Source organism: Vespa crabro, chromosome 7, assembly GCF_910589235.1.
Source record: "Vespa crabro chromosome 7, iyVesCrab1.2, whole genome shotgun sequence".
Lineage (NCBI taxonomy): Eukaryota > Metazoa > Arthropoda > Insecta > Hymenoptera > Vespidae > Vespa > Vespa crabro.
The window spans coordinates 1,400,001-1,414,317 of record NC_060961.1 but is presented as its reverse complement, the minus strand read 5'-3'; the positions used below and the strand labels follow the sequence as shown (position 1 = coordinate 1,414,317).

General features: G+C 29.1%; 3 protein-coding genes across 3 annotated transcripts in view; 2 read left to right on the top strand and 1 right to left on the bottom strand.

The window, feature by feature from the left end:
* Positions 1-1,186: 1,186 nt before the first annotated feature.
* LOC124425613 lies at positions 1,187-6,596 on the bottom strand. The gene is made up of 4 exons (XM_046966166.1): positions 6,572-6,596; positions 6,458-6,530; positions 3,386-3,464; positions 1,187-2,592 (listed from the first exon to the last, which is right to left on the bottom strand). The coding sequence occupies exons 1-4, from the start codon at positions 6,594-6,596 to the stop codon at positions 2,443-2,445; spliced, it is 327 nt and encodes a 108-aa protein (XP_046822122.1). The 3' UTR covers positions 1,187-2,442.
* Positions 5,894-14,317, top strand: part of LOC124425404 (integrin beta-PS-like) — a 9,833-nt gene continuing 1,409 nt past the window's right edge. The window contains exons 1-13 of the mRNA XM_046965693.1: positions 5,894-6,079; positions 7,465-7,677; positions 8,168-9,260; positions 9,459-9,660; positions 9,818-10,046; positions 10,173-10,266; positions 10,480-10,650; positions 10,748-10,846; positions 11,089-11,265; positions 11,881-12,039; positions 12,112-12,246; positions 12,495-12,785; positions 13,425-13,658. Of these exons, the coding sequence (XP_046821649.1) occupies positions 9,066-9,260; positions 9,459-9,660; positions 9,818-10,046; positions 10,173-10,266; positions 10,480-10,650; positions 10,748-10,846; positions 11,089-11,265; positions 11,881-12,039; positions 12,112-12,246; positions 12,495-12,785; positions 13,425-13,658 (1,986 nt within the window). The 5' untranslated portion in view covers positions 5,894-6,079; positions 7,465-7,677; positions 8,168-9,065. The remainder of the gene's footprint in view (positions 6,080-7,464; positions 7,678-8,167; positions 9,261-9,458; positions 9,661-9,817; positions 10,047-10,172; positions 10,267-10,479; positions 10,651-10,747; positions 10,847-11,088; positions 11,266-11,880; positions 12,040-12,111; positions 12,247-12,494; positions 12,786-13,424; positions 13,659-14,317) is intronic.
* Positions 7,399-8,410, top strand: LOC124425612 (integrin beta-PS-like). The gene is made up of 2 exons (XM_046966165.1): positions 7,399-7,677; positions 8,168-8,410. The coding sequence occupies exons 1-2, from the start codon at positions 7,399-7,401 to the stop codon at positions 8,408-8,410; spliced, it is 522 nt and encodes a 173-aa protein (XP_046822121.1).

Sequence of the window (14,317 nt, the reverse complement as noted above, 5' to 3'; positions counted from 1 at the left end):
AGGCTCAAACAGCACTTTGCCAAAGTTTTATTTAAGTTTATCGGTTTTTTTTTTTTTTTCATTTTTCATTTTTCATTTTTCTTCTCCTTTTTACAAGAGTCGGCCATAATTTTCTATTAGCTTATTCTTCGCTTCTATAAATATTCTTCGCGTGATCACGTGTACGAGAATAAGAAAAAGAATGTGTGTGTGTGCGTGTGTGTGTGTGAGAGAGAGAGAGAGAGAGAGAGAGAGAACTAACACGATATTTGTGGGATATTTCGTCGGATCGATCGCGACTTACTTTTCAATTTTATTGCAAATAAATTGCATCCCTTTTGTTATTGCTGTTCATGCGAAAAAAAAAGAAAAGATAAGAGAAAGAAAAAGAAAAAGTAAAGAAATAACGAACGCGTCCTCGCGCGAATAAAAGTTGTTCAATGAGAAGGTATACGAATCGAATAATAAGATATATACGTATTTGAAAATCGTATATTGTTAATATAAATTTAATGAAAAATAAAGATAGGATGGGAGAGAAGGAGGGACGTATATTTTTGTTTTCTTAAGTAATTCCTTTTCTCAATTCTTTTTATTTTATTTTTTTTTTTTTTTTCGTTATTGTTTGCATGAGGAGTAAAGAAAACACAGAACAAGGGGGGGGGGTGGGATAGAGGGAGGTGGCCCGGGAAAGAGAGTAATTATTGCGAAAGAGTTTATGACAGGAGAAATATCGAGTGTGAGAGACTGTATAATAATTATAAATAAATGTATACGTTAAGTCCCAAGAAGAAAAGAAAAGAAAAGAAAAGAAAAAAAAAAAAAAAAAGAAAAAATATCATGTCTTAAGTTTTACTTGAACTCTGATCCAAACTGATCCTCTATCCAATTAAAATTTGTTATTTTATATATATATATAAAACTTATCTATATTTATATTTTTACAATTGATATAAATTAAAAAACGATTATCTTTAAGCGTCACTGATTTTATTAATAAAATTTTTTTTTTTTAAAGTGCGTGTAAAGTTTGCCAATATCAAGGGTATAGATTCATCAATAACAATAATTAATAAGACAAGAAAGTTGAGTATGCATATATATATATATATTATGTATTTTTCCTACGAGATCAAAAAGTAATTGGGACATCGTCAACTAGGACGAAGAGGACATAGGTAAAAAAACAAAAGAATAAAGGAGAAGATAGATCAAACATTTTTTATCAACAATCGTACATAACTATGTCACTATGATTACTATTGTACAATTTTTGATATATCATAGATCGTAAAATTATATATAGACGAGTATACATGGATTGTTGCATTTAATAAAATCTAGATGATATCGCGTGCAAATAAAAGATAAGTTATATTTGTTTCTTTTTTTTCCATTCTTTCGTTTCTTCTTCTAATGGAATCGGCGGTCCTATCGTGACTTATTATTTAAGTAAAAGAAAAGAAAAGAAAAAGAAAAAAAAAATAATAAAAACGAAAAGAAACAAGAAAAAAGATGGCACAAATTGGCGTAATATCAAAATACAAATTAACGTTATTATATAATATTTCTTTCCGCAATTAATTTGATTACAATATTAACGAATAATGAAAATGGACGATATAATTTTCTTATTTATTTCTGATTATTGTGTGAAGAATAAATGAATGAATACGAACAATGATTATTTTAGATAATATAAACAGAGAGATTTTTGTATCCACCGAGCATAGTTTACAAAAAATTTTAAATCGATCCCATGTTGTTTTTGTAACAGTTCATTTCGTTTAATTTTATATGTGTGTATATATATGTGTATGTATATATACATAAATATATATTTGTATGCATGCATATAATAATTTCTATTTCAACGAGAAGATTGAGAAAATTTGTAAGAGTGATTTCAACGTGAAAAATTAGATCTTCCTCTCTCTTTATCTCTAATCCTATACCAGCTAATTAATTCGACATAATCGAAAGATCCGATAATAAGTCTTATAACGTGCATTATTATTATTATTATTATTATTATTACGTGTACAAATATTTTATACTAATGAAATTGAAATCAAAATACCTTCAATTGCGACCTATATTATCTAATAACAATAATTATCATCATCATCATCAGCATCATCATCATCATTATTATTATTATTATTATTATTATTATTATTATTATTAAATCTAGGATAAAAAATTGTGATTTTTTACTTTTTCTTTTTTCTTTTTTATGTATCTAATAATTTTATTCGCTACTTGACAGGACGATTCAAATAGGAATTTTTTCTTATCGAATTGTCGAATAATACGAATCTATAAGAACGATCTAAAATAATTCTTTTATTCTTTTTTGCATCGATGCCAAGGATTGATTGCTCGCTTTTATCTGTCTCTTTCTTTCTCTCTCTCTCTCTCTCTGTCTGTTGCGTAGATATGATTGTTGACAAACATATTTTCCTAATGGCATCTTCGACGTGTTTGTGTGCACGCTTGCATTTGTTTCAACGAAAACATGCTCAATGATAGTCCAATTGTTGCTAGGAACACTGCGGATGTCATTGTGCCACGTTCTTGTACGCTTTTACGAAATATCGATGAACCAGCACTCTGAAAATTATACAAACGAAACAAAAATTAGACATTGCATGATTTTTGTTATGATGGTGAGGATGATGATAATCATTAAAAAAAAAAAAAAAAAAAATGAAAGAAACATTTTCTTTACAACGTTTTTAGACAATTCGACAATTTTTAATTAATCCTTCGTAACGGCAGATAACTTGTTCATTGTAACGTTTGTTTACATTACACATTTACACATTATACATTTATATATGTATATATATATAATGTGTGTCTAGCATGTGTGTATTTGTGTATGTATATCTATATTTTTTATTTTTTTTAAATTTTATTTCATTTCAAAAAATGTTCATTAATTCACAGTCAAAGTGTTTCAACATTAGTTTAGTTTCATGGTTTAATTTTACTTTATTTTATTTATTTTTCTTTCTTTCCTTTTAATTACATATAAATTATATTCACTAAAATATAATTCTAGCAATATAATGTATTATGACAATCGAATTGTATAATTTTTTTTTTCTTTTTCTTTTTGAGATTATGGAAATATAAAGAAAAAAGATTGGATTAAAAGATGATTAATACTGATGATTTTATTCTTTGCAAATATGAATAAAAATCGTTAGCAAAAGGAAGACGCAATTTATTCGTCATAAGATATATTAATTCTAATGCAAGAGAGGGATGAGGAGAATTAACAAGACAAAAAATAAATAAATAAATAAATAAATGAATAAAAGTAAAAAAAAAAAAAAAAAAAAAAAAAAAGATTATGTCACATGCGTTTGGAAAATGCAAGAGGAGATTATGTACCAACCTGATTCAATGACAATCTAATAGCATAATGGCAAACAGGGGATAGATGCATTTCGATGTTGCAGTATCGGTTTCGTTTTCTGAAAAAGAAAGAAAAAAAGAAAAAATAAATAAATAAATAAATTAAAAGAAAATTAAGAAATAATAACAAAATAAAAAGGAAATAAAAAATTTATTATACGATTATAATTTATCATAGAAAGTGAATTTCTAGATGATTTAAAAAATCGATCGATCTTCTTCGACATTTTCTAAGATAATTTTATTCTTCTTTTTTTTTATTTTTGTTTTTCATTTTGCTCGAGGATAAAACAAGTCGAATTGATTTTTAAAATCGGTTTAAGAACTTTCGGGTCGATTGAATTCGTACAATCAAATCGTTTGTTAGATTTATTGTTATCAGTTTGTTCTATTTTATTAAAAGTCAAAGAAAAATTATATGAAATCTTTTGTCGGCTATATATAGCTAAAATATTATCTATCTTAGTACGATGTTTGTAGGATATTGTAAAAAAATTCGAACCGCTAGAATAATCGAGATTATTTTTTGCCCTTTTCACCTTATTCCGATTATATTGTCGATAATATGGCGATAAGATTATACATACGAAAAATATGTTCTAATATCGATCGTATTTCTTTTTTTTTTTTCTATTGACATATATTACTTCGATTTTCTTTATATTTAATGATTATAGATACAGATAATGATCTAACACTTTCATATTTTATTTTCATTGATTTTATAATATTATAATATTACGTTATAATATATTATTATAACGTAGGATAATAATAATGTTTTAAAAATTTCTTTACATAATAACAATAATAATAATAATAAAATAATAATAATAATAATAATATTCTTATTACAAAAACATTATAATAATATTTGTTACGATAATATAATAAAAATATATTATATTGTAATATATAATATTAAAGAATATTACGATGTAAGCTTTACTTTTACGTACTTACTTTTACTTTTACTTACGATGTAAGTTTTACTTCTTTTTTTTATTTTCTTTCTTTCTTTTTTGGTAAAAATTCTCCTTACACAAATGTTTCTAGAAACATTAAAGCTAGGAGCAAAGTACAAATATATAAACGTATGTGCGTAAACGATTGAGAAAAAAAAAAAAAAGAAAAAAATTCTTTTGCGTCATAAAATATGATTATACATTTATTAAAGACGATAAAATTGCAATTGACCTATTTCACCATTGACGTACTTGCATAGAAATTTGTTGCTTTTTCAATTAATAACGATATAATTATTGGAGCAAGGAACGATCGATCGATCGATCCAAGATTTATTTCTACGCTTTTATTTTTTCCTCATAATTAAATTTTCTTTACTAGATATTTTCGTTAGGTTCTTCGTTATATTAATAAATATAGACAATCCTGGCGCCGTCGTCTACGTTTAAAATAATAACGTATTGATATATCTATGAGCCATGTAGTAGATGCCAAAAATTATCTTACTTCTCGAGTTTTATTCATATACGATAAAATCGATGATAAGAAATTCTTTGAGAAAAGATAAAAAGAAAAAAAAAAAGAAAATTACGAGAGATCACTCAATGATAATTATTAAAAAGGTGAAAGTAGTTTTTAATTGTTGAAGAGTAATAAAAAAGAAATTAAAAAGAAAAAAGAAAATAAAGGAAAGAAGAGTCGATAAAATTGTAAAAACGATATAACGAATTTATCTTTAATGGTAATTATAACATCGTACATACACACATACATACATATATACATATATATATATATATATATAGATGTATGTATATATAAATATCGAATCAAAATATCTAACCACGTGCTTTGAGATATGTAATTCGGTAACAATCATCAAAATTACATAACGCGATAATTTCAAAAAGCTTTCCCGGTCTATTTAAAGATAGTTAAGTAAGTATATACGTACCTAAGTAAATTATATATTCCCGTTGACCGATGAAATATTTACGATATAACGGTATGAAAAATGCGCTTTTGAATTTACCGCGCTCCTTACGACGACCTCTATTATTTATTTCATCGGTAATCTCGTCTGAAGTGAAATGACGGGGGGATGGGGAGGGGAGGGACGAAAGGAAACAAATTTCTTTTTTTTTTTTTTTTTTTTTTTTTTTTTTTTTTTTTTTTTTTTTTTTTTTTTTTTTTTTTTTTTTTTTTTTTTTTTTTATAACATTTTATGAAAAATCGATCGAACCATCCCCATTTAAATTCTATTTCCATTTAAATTGTTCCTTTTGTTTTCAAATGCATATTTTTGTCGCATAATGTCACGTATAAATTATTAATAGAATGTCCATTGGGTATAACGAGGAATCAATAAAGTGCATTCGAACATGTAGAAATTCAATTGTAAGTTATGGTAGGCGAAAATGAGGTTAAGTTGGCAAAGAAAAAAAAAAAATTGGTACGTCGATAACTATTGGATGTTGTAGATACGTGCGAGTACGTTTCACCGGGAGATCTAACCTTAAAAAATAAATAAGTTTATCGCATTTATAAATAAACGAGATCTATTATACCGTGGCAAAGAATAGGATCGTATAATATTTAAACGATAAATTTAACAGATAACTTAAATTAAAATCATAGTCGATGTTACGTGATTATGTTAAATAAAAAAAAATCACATTGTAGTGCTTACAAGGTTATGTACGGATACGTAAGTAAAATTTGAATGTTTGTCCTTTGTAACGAAATTTCGTCTTTCTTTTTTTGTTCGCCTTTTCTACGAGACTTTAACTATTTGTAGAATTTAATGGGGAAAGCGATTGGCCGGAATAAGGTATTTTTTTTCTCTTCTTTTTTCTTTCAAAACCTGCCCATTAATAATTCAAACCTTTGTAATTTTCTTCGAGAGTTTAGATTATATAATGTCTTTTTGTACGATCTTCCCTCGAAACAATGATTCTCGTAGGGTAGTGATAATTTATGAATCACGAATTTACATTATCGATACAGTCGGTTTCTTTCTTATTTCCTTTTTACCTCTTCTCAATTTAGAAATACATTTCGAACGAGGGTATTTTATTCGACTTACCTGTTATCACGAAATTTCCTAGCGAAGAGACAGTCGCCAATGCTGTTCTTACTGTGCTTGCCAATTGAATGAACTATTCATATTAGATGAACTTATGAACAGTCTCTTTTTAACCGCCATCTAGCGATAAGAATTTCATACGCACACGTAAATATACTCCTTCGATAAAGAAGATATCTATATTACCATTAATTTAAGTTGCACAGATATATGCAAGATGACGCCCTGCGTATCTCGTTTAGGTTTAAATAAATTTTGAAATTTGATTTTTGTATGTGGAGCATCCGCTTTAAAGAACATAAGAAAAAAGAACAAAGCAAAACAAAACAAAACAAAACAAAACAAAAGAAACAAAAATATATTACAATACAAAATTTGCTCTACAATAGTAATATTATATTATATGAATGTATAAGACTGTAAGGAACGAAAGTGGAAATTATTTCTCAAGATTTTTTTTTTTCTTTTCTCTAACGACGTATATAAAGCGACGAATATGAATTATCATCGGTAGAAATTTTGCGAGGATTGTAGAAATAACGAACTTTGAGAAGAAGAAAATGAAAAGAAAAAGAAAAAGAAAAAAAAAAAGAAATGAAAAAAGAACATTCTCTTGCTGGTAATTCCGACATTCGCGTCGGAATAAAAGCGATTCTGACGTAGGATGTTTATCAATCGACGTGCTTATCGAAGAGTTCAGAATTTTTCAACGATTAAAGTACTATTTTAAAACGAGAATAATATCTTCTCAGCTTCCACGAGTTTGTCCATTGCGATTCGGAGATTTCTCTCTTTCTCTCTCTCTCTCTCTTTCTCTCACGTTCTTTTTTTCTTCTCCTTCTCTCTTTCTCTTTCTTTTTCTTTTTTTTTTCTTTTTTTTTTTTTTAATCTCTTTTTCTTAAAAAGCGTTCGCGTCCCGGCATTCGTGATTTCGCGTGAAAATGTTGCGGAAGTTGTTGCTATCGTCAAAGATATTATTATTGATTCTGTTCTATTGTTGGGCACAGGATGATCCATGTACGGCACGCCGCTCACCAAAGAAATTGTCGAACGCCATAGACGATTGTAGAGCCGACAATGCGACCGCAAAAGTGTGTAACGACCGTGGCCAGTGCATTTGTGGTTTTTGCGAGTGTTTTTATCGGACCAATCCAACGGAAAGGATTTATGGGAAATATTGCGAGTGCGACAATTTTTCGTGCGAGCGCGTTAATTCACGGGTAAATATACATTTTCGTTTCTTTTCTGCACTTTTTTCTTTTGTTTTTTTATTCTTTTTTTTTTTCTTTCTTTCTTTCTTTCTTTCTTTTTTTTTATTTCCTTCTCACTCCCTTTATTTTTTCCTTTTTTTCTTTTCATCTAATCTAACAAGATATTTCCCTTTATCGAACAAATTTCATCGTTTCACATTTCTTCCGAACGTTATTTATTTGTTTATTTTTTTTCCTCTTCCTTTTTTTTCCCCCTCCCCGCCCCCCTTTTTTTTCACGATATCAATTTGTACAATTACGACGGTTCCTATGCGTTTCGTTTTTTTTTTCTTTTTCGTTTTTTGCTTATGTGCGACCATTTATAAAAAATAAAATCGTAAATAGAATATTTTTTTAATATAAAACGTATCTTAAAGTTTGCCTTATTCCGATTGATTTTATCTATAAATCCATTTAACACGTTTTCTTTATCAATCGTATTTAAACGAACTTTTCGTAGCTGTGCAATGGTCATGGGATTTGTTCATGCGGTACCTGTCATTGCTCACCAGGATGGACCGGTACTGGTTGCGATTGCAGCACGTCCACTACTAGTTGCATAGATCCAGAAAATAACGATGGACTTTGTAATGGTCATGGAGATTGCGTTTGCGGGGAATGTAACTGTCAGGAGGATCAAGATGGAAGATATACTGGCAGATATTGTCAAAGATATAAGACAAAAATGAACCTTCTATCTTAACGACTGAATTGATTTCAATTTTGATTTCATCGGAAAAGAAACTTTTGCATTTGTTTGTTTGTTTGTTTGTTTGTTTTTTTTTTTAATATAAATTATTTATAATAAAACGAAGAAGAAGATATTTAATAAAATTACGATCGTTTACAGAAGTTTTTATAAATGTATACAAAGAGAGAGAAAGAGAGAGAGAGGGAGGGAGAGAGAGAGAGAGAGAGAAAGTAATGATAATATAAAATAATCGATGCTGACGTACAGACTCAATTTTGATTATCTCGAAAGAAAACGTCAAATGATTCATAAATAGAAAGAATAAACGATGAGATGAAATTTTTGTTTCTCTTCTTTGTTTTATATTTTTAATTTAAAAATTTTTATCATTCACAAGTGATCAGATTCTTTATATTTTATTTGTTTATTTATTTATTTATTTAGAGAGAGAGAGAGAGAGAGCGAGAAAATAAGAAAGAGACAAATCGCACTTGAAAATATTTATTTAATGATACACTCTGATCGTTTTATCGCGGTATCATTTCCGTGAAATACCGCAGTATCCTTCCTTTTAGCTCGTTAGTCATTAGCCGTATGTGAAAGTTTTTTCAACGGCCTCGGAATAGTTTTCGCCGATGCGAATAAAACGTTGCTAACTAAAACGATTATGAGTCGTTTAGACGTTGCAATCGTCTTCCCTGTACAAAACGTGTATTATCTTTTTCTTTTATTTTTTTTTCTTCCTATCATCGTTATATTAGTGTCAGCCGAACAGAAAAAGGATCCAGATAGTCTCTGTGCCTTACAAGAGACATGCGGGAAATGTTTGCAAACGTCAAATTGTGTTTGGTGTTCGACAAATGTAAGAAAAAATGGATATACATATCTGCTTCATAGATTTTTATCTAATACAAAATATCTGATAGAAAAAGAAAAGAAAAAAAAAAAAAAAAAAAAGAAAATATATATATATACACACACTTTTGTATTTATCCAAGTATTCAGGATAAAATTGTTAAATTATTATGTACATTCCCAAAATGATTTTGTCTTTATAAAGGCTTTCGGAACGAATGGACAAATAGTACGTTGCGTAACAAGAGATAAATTTCAAAGGGAAGGTAATTTATGGTGTAAAAGTTCCGACGTGATTGATATCAAAAGTACGATGACTATTTTGGAAAATCGTCCGTTGTCATCTTCGAAAGGAGAAAATCCGGTTCAGATACAACCGCAACGAATAAAATTACGTTTGAGAAGAGGTAAAAATAATGTCTCTCTCTCTTTCTCTATACGTTCTTAATTACATTCTAATTCATTCGTTTCAAAGAGATTTTTCTTTTTTTCTCTTTGTTTCTTTTCCTTTTTACTAATTGATGACAAATCGATTAATCATGAATATTTATAATTAATTCGAAGACGAGGAATATCGAATTATATTGAAATATACCCAAGCAGAGGATTATCCCGTTGATCTATATTATCTTATGGATTTATCCGCCACGATGAAAAAATACAAAGAGAAATTGTCTGAATTGGCATTGAAATTGGAGGAGGCTATGTGGAAATTAACGTCGAATTTTCGTCTTGGTTTTGGAAGTTTCATCGACAAAGTTGTCCTACCGATGAGTAATACACATCCGACATGGTAATTGTTATCTCTTTTCTTCTTCTTATTCTTTTCTTTTTTTTTCTTTCTTTCTTTCTTTTTTTTTTTTTTTGTTTATTTTTAAATCAGACCTATCGTAAAAATTATTATATATTTGCATTTAAGGTTGAAAAATCCCTGTTACCCTAAATCGAAATGTGCACCTGCGTATGGATTCAAACATCAGTTGTCTCTTACAGACAATGTAACACTTTTCAAGGTAAAATTTAACTTTACAAAAGAAAAAAAAAAAAAAAGCAGGTATATGAGATTATTTTTTACTTTTTTCTTAAATTAAATTTCTCATATTGTATCTAAACGATTAAAAGTAAAGGAAATAAATGTTCGATGATATCGCTATTAATAAAACGTTAACGAATTATTGCGATAATAGATAAATGTTCGATAATAAATATATATATTGTTTTTTTAGGACAAAGTGAAGGAAATACCGGTTTCCGCAAATATCGACTTTCCCGAGGGTAGTTTAGATGCTTTGATGCAGGCAATAGTTTGTACCAATGAAATTGGATGGCGTGAGAAGGCTCGACATTTGCTCGTTCTTTCGACGGACGCGAGTTATCACATAGCAGGAGACGGAAAAGTAGGTTTAATTTTATTTATAATGAAACGATGATTTATCGATTTAACGATCGGTACAATGGTATTCAATATTAATCGATACCCAAGGATATTTTTAGTTGGCCGGTATAGTCGAACCAAACGATTGTCAATGTCATTTGGACGAAGAGGGATATTATAGTTATTCGTCTCTTCAAGATTATCCGTCCATTGCTCAGGTATGCCAATTTAAACTCGTAAGAGATTATGTAAAAGAGATTTACGATTAAAAGAGATACGATTAACGATCCACGAGATCGTTTTAATGAAATACCAATTGAATTAGGTATTTACTAGTTATTAATCTTTTTTTTTTTTTTTTTTTATCATCCTAATCGCACACGATTAATCCGATCGTTTGAAAATTCATTTCAATGTATAAATTCAATCGAATTCTTTCTTTTTTCTTTTTTTTCAACAGATCCATAAAAAATCACGAGAGCATAATATTAATATTATATTTGCCTTGCCGAAAAAGAAACACACTCAGGTTTATAAGATTTATCAACATTTAAGTAAAATCATCAGTGGATCGTCCATCGATACAATGGAGGGCAACGGTCAAAATATCGTTGCCCTTATCAGCAGACAATATGAGGTATTTTTGCAATTATTCTTTTACTTTTCTTTTTTCTTTTTTTTCCCCGTCCTTTAACCTTTCATAACTGCGCTATTTTTCTTTTTTTTTTTTTGAGGTTTTTAATTGATCCTTTTCCGGGAAGAAATATTTTCGAGAAAATTTCTATGTAATTCGAATCGCTAATAAACGAATGAAATAGCAATTAAAGGATTATCCAATCAGTATATCAAATATTATTCCATTGATTTATATTCGTTCTTTCTTATGTTTCTTTTTTATCTTTTTCCTTGTAAAACTAATCGATTATTATTCGATATTATAGTTTCAAAGATATCTACATGCATGTTAAAAATAACATTTTATTTATTTCGTTTTCGAAAATTTTTCAAGAGATCGATTAAGTGTAATTTAATCGATATAATGTCACATGACAAAATAACTTTAATCTCTTTTCTTTTTTTATTTTTTTCTTCTTATCAAAAAGTTCATCGAAAAAGGTTATGATCAATGATATTATAATTTCGTTACATTGAATTACGAGAATAGCGTAATAATATTTAATAATATCTGTACAATAAAAAAGAGAAAAAAAATGTGAGAGATATCATTAAATGACTTCATCGATTCATTTAGCAATTAGTGAGTTCCGTGTCGATGATGGATAATAAATCGAGGTTTATCGACGTTAAATACTATTCGCGATGTTTGAATGCAACCGAAAAATTAATGGAAAGAAACGAATGCGGTGGATTACGTGTGGGTAACGTAATCGAATTCGAGATAGTTCTGAAGGTAAAGATAATATGAAAAATTCATTTATCTGTTTTCTTTTTTATGAATCATTTTTAATTTTGATTATTTAAGGCGTACGAGTGCCCGACGAGTCCTCTTGAACGGCAAGAATTATTGCAAATAAAGCCACGAGGAATAAACGAGCGTTTGATCGTCGAAATAGAAATTATTTGTGATTGTCCTTGCGAGAGGAAAGAAAATACTGAGGTATGTATCTTAATTTATAGAAATATATAAATATGAGTATATTCGTATCCATTAAACATTTATCTATGTTCGTATACTTATGTAGAAGAGAAAAAAAAATATATAAGATACTTCAAACTTCTTCTATCGCTGATATATATAGTATGTAGATTAATTTACATATACGTAGAGTAAAAAATTTAGATAAAAACAAAATACAGATAGATACGTATTATAATCTAATCAAAAAGATAATTAATTTCTACCAGTTGAATTCATTGGGATGCAAAGAAAGAGGCACGTTGACTTGCGGTATGTGCTTTTGCAACGAAGGTTTTTACGGTAAACAATGCGAATGCGAGGGACATGAGTTCGGTTCGGTTAGTCAGAACTTAACAGAAGATTGCAAGGCAAGCAACACGAGTACCGAGATTTGCAGCGGTCACGGAACTTGCAAATGTGGTGTATGCAATTGCGCGAAACGCCAGAACCCGCAGGAAGTCTTTTATGGGAAGTACTGCGAATGCGATAACTTCTCTTGCAAACGAAGCGGAGATGAGGTGAGTTAGCTAATTGTCGTTTTATTTCGATATTATTTACAACGAAGGATATCGTTATATCCTTTGAAATAAATGTGACATTTGTGTTCTTTCATTATACGCCCACTCTCAGAATCGAATAAGATTCTCGATGAAATTTTTAAAATATTAAAAATATACAAAAAAGAAAAACAAAGTATTGAAAATATTTATTATTATTAATATCGAATTTAATATACGAATGATACGCCTATTTCGATAATTTCTTCGAATTATTATTTACAGATAAAAATGTGTGATTTGAACGAAGAAAATATATATATATATATATATATATATATATATATATATATATACATATTTACATTTCAAAAGAATTTAATTTTTCATTATAAAAATTAATTATATACACACACACATATATATATACGAAGAGATATTACGCATTTTTGATAGATATCAAACAAATTACTATGGCCTTAACGTAGGAGACCATAGTAAATAAAAAATACTTTTACTATTTTTACCAGATTTTCTTTTTGTTTTTCTTTCTTTTTTTCTTTTTTTCTTCCTACGTAATGCATCATCGTGATACCTACTAATGTCTTTCTTTTTTTTTTTTTTTCTTTTTTTCCTCTTTTCCACTTCGATGCTTTTAAGGTCTGCGGCAAACACGGTAAGTGCGAATGCGGTAAGTGCAATTGCCGGCCAGGTTTTAGCGGCGAAACCTGTGATTGCAAAGAGACCAACAGCACGTGTATTCCGCCCTCGAGGGATAATGCCGAGGAAAGCTTGACGATTTGCAGTGGCCGCGGCGACTGCATCTGTGGAAAATGCCACTGTCACGAGAAGGATAAGATTCGATATTCTGGGGATTTTTGCGAGGAGTGTCCGGTGAGAAAAATATAAAAAAAGAGAACGAGAGAGAGAGAGAGAGAGAGAGAGAGAGAGAGAGAACGATTTTCTTTCTCTTTTCTACATTTATCAGGCATGTCAATGTAATTTTATTTTATAAAATGTTTCTTTAAATTCAAAAAAAAAAAAAGAAAAAAAAAAAGGAAAAGAAAGAAACGTAACCACGTGTTTCGACGAACATTTAAAATTTGACAAGGATTCTCTACGAGCAAGTATTTAATTGGATCATTTAAAATATTTTGTAAAACGTTATTATGAAAAAAAGAGAGAGAAAAAAAGAATATGCGCATTGCTAATTACACAGTTCTCATATTAGTTTCATTTTCGTTTAATTGACATGCCTGTTCAACATCTTCTTCTTCTTCTTCTTCTTTTTTTCTTATCGCAAAGCTTCCACTTCGCCAAGATAATTCGCATCTGTAATATTTTTTTTTTCTCTTTCTTTTTTCTCTCTTTCTTTTTTTTGCAAGACACCAACGTGCCTCCGCTCAACCTCCGACGATCGTAAAGTCGGCGAATTAATCGTCTCACTTTTTTACGACTAATTACGTCGGTAGGTAAGGCGAACGTTGTCGGTTATTCGATAATTATCCGCCTCTCGAATTCCAAGCTACCCTACTCTCACGCGTGCGACGGAT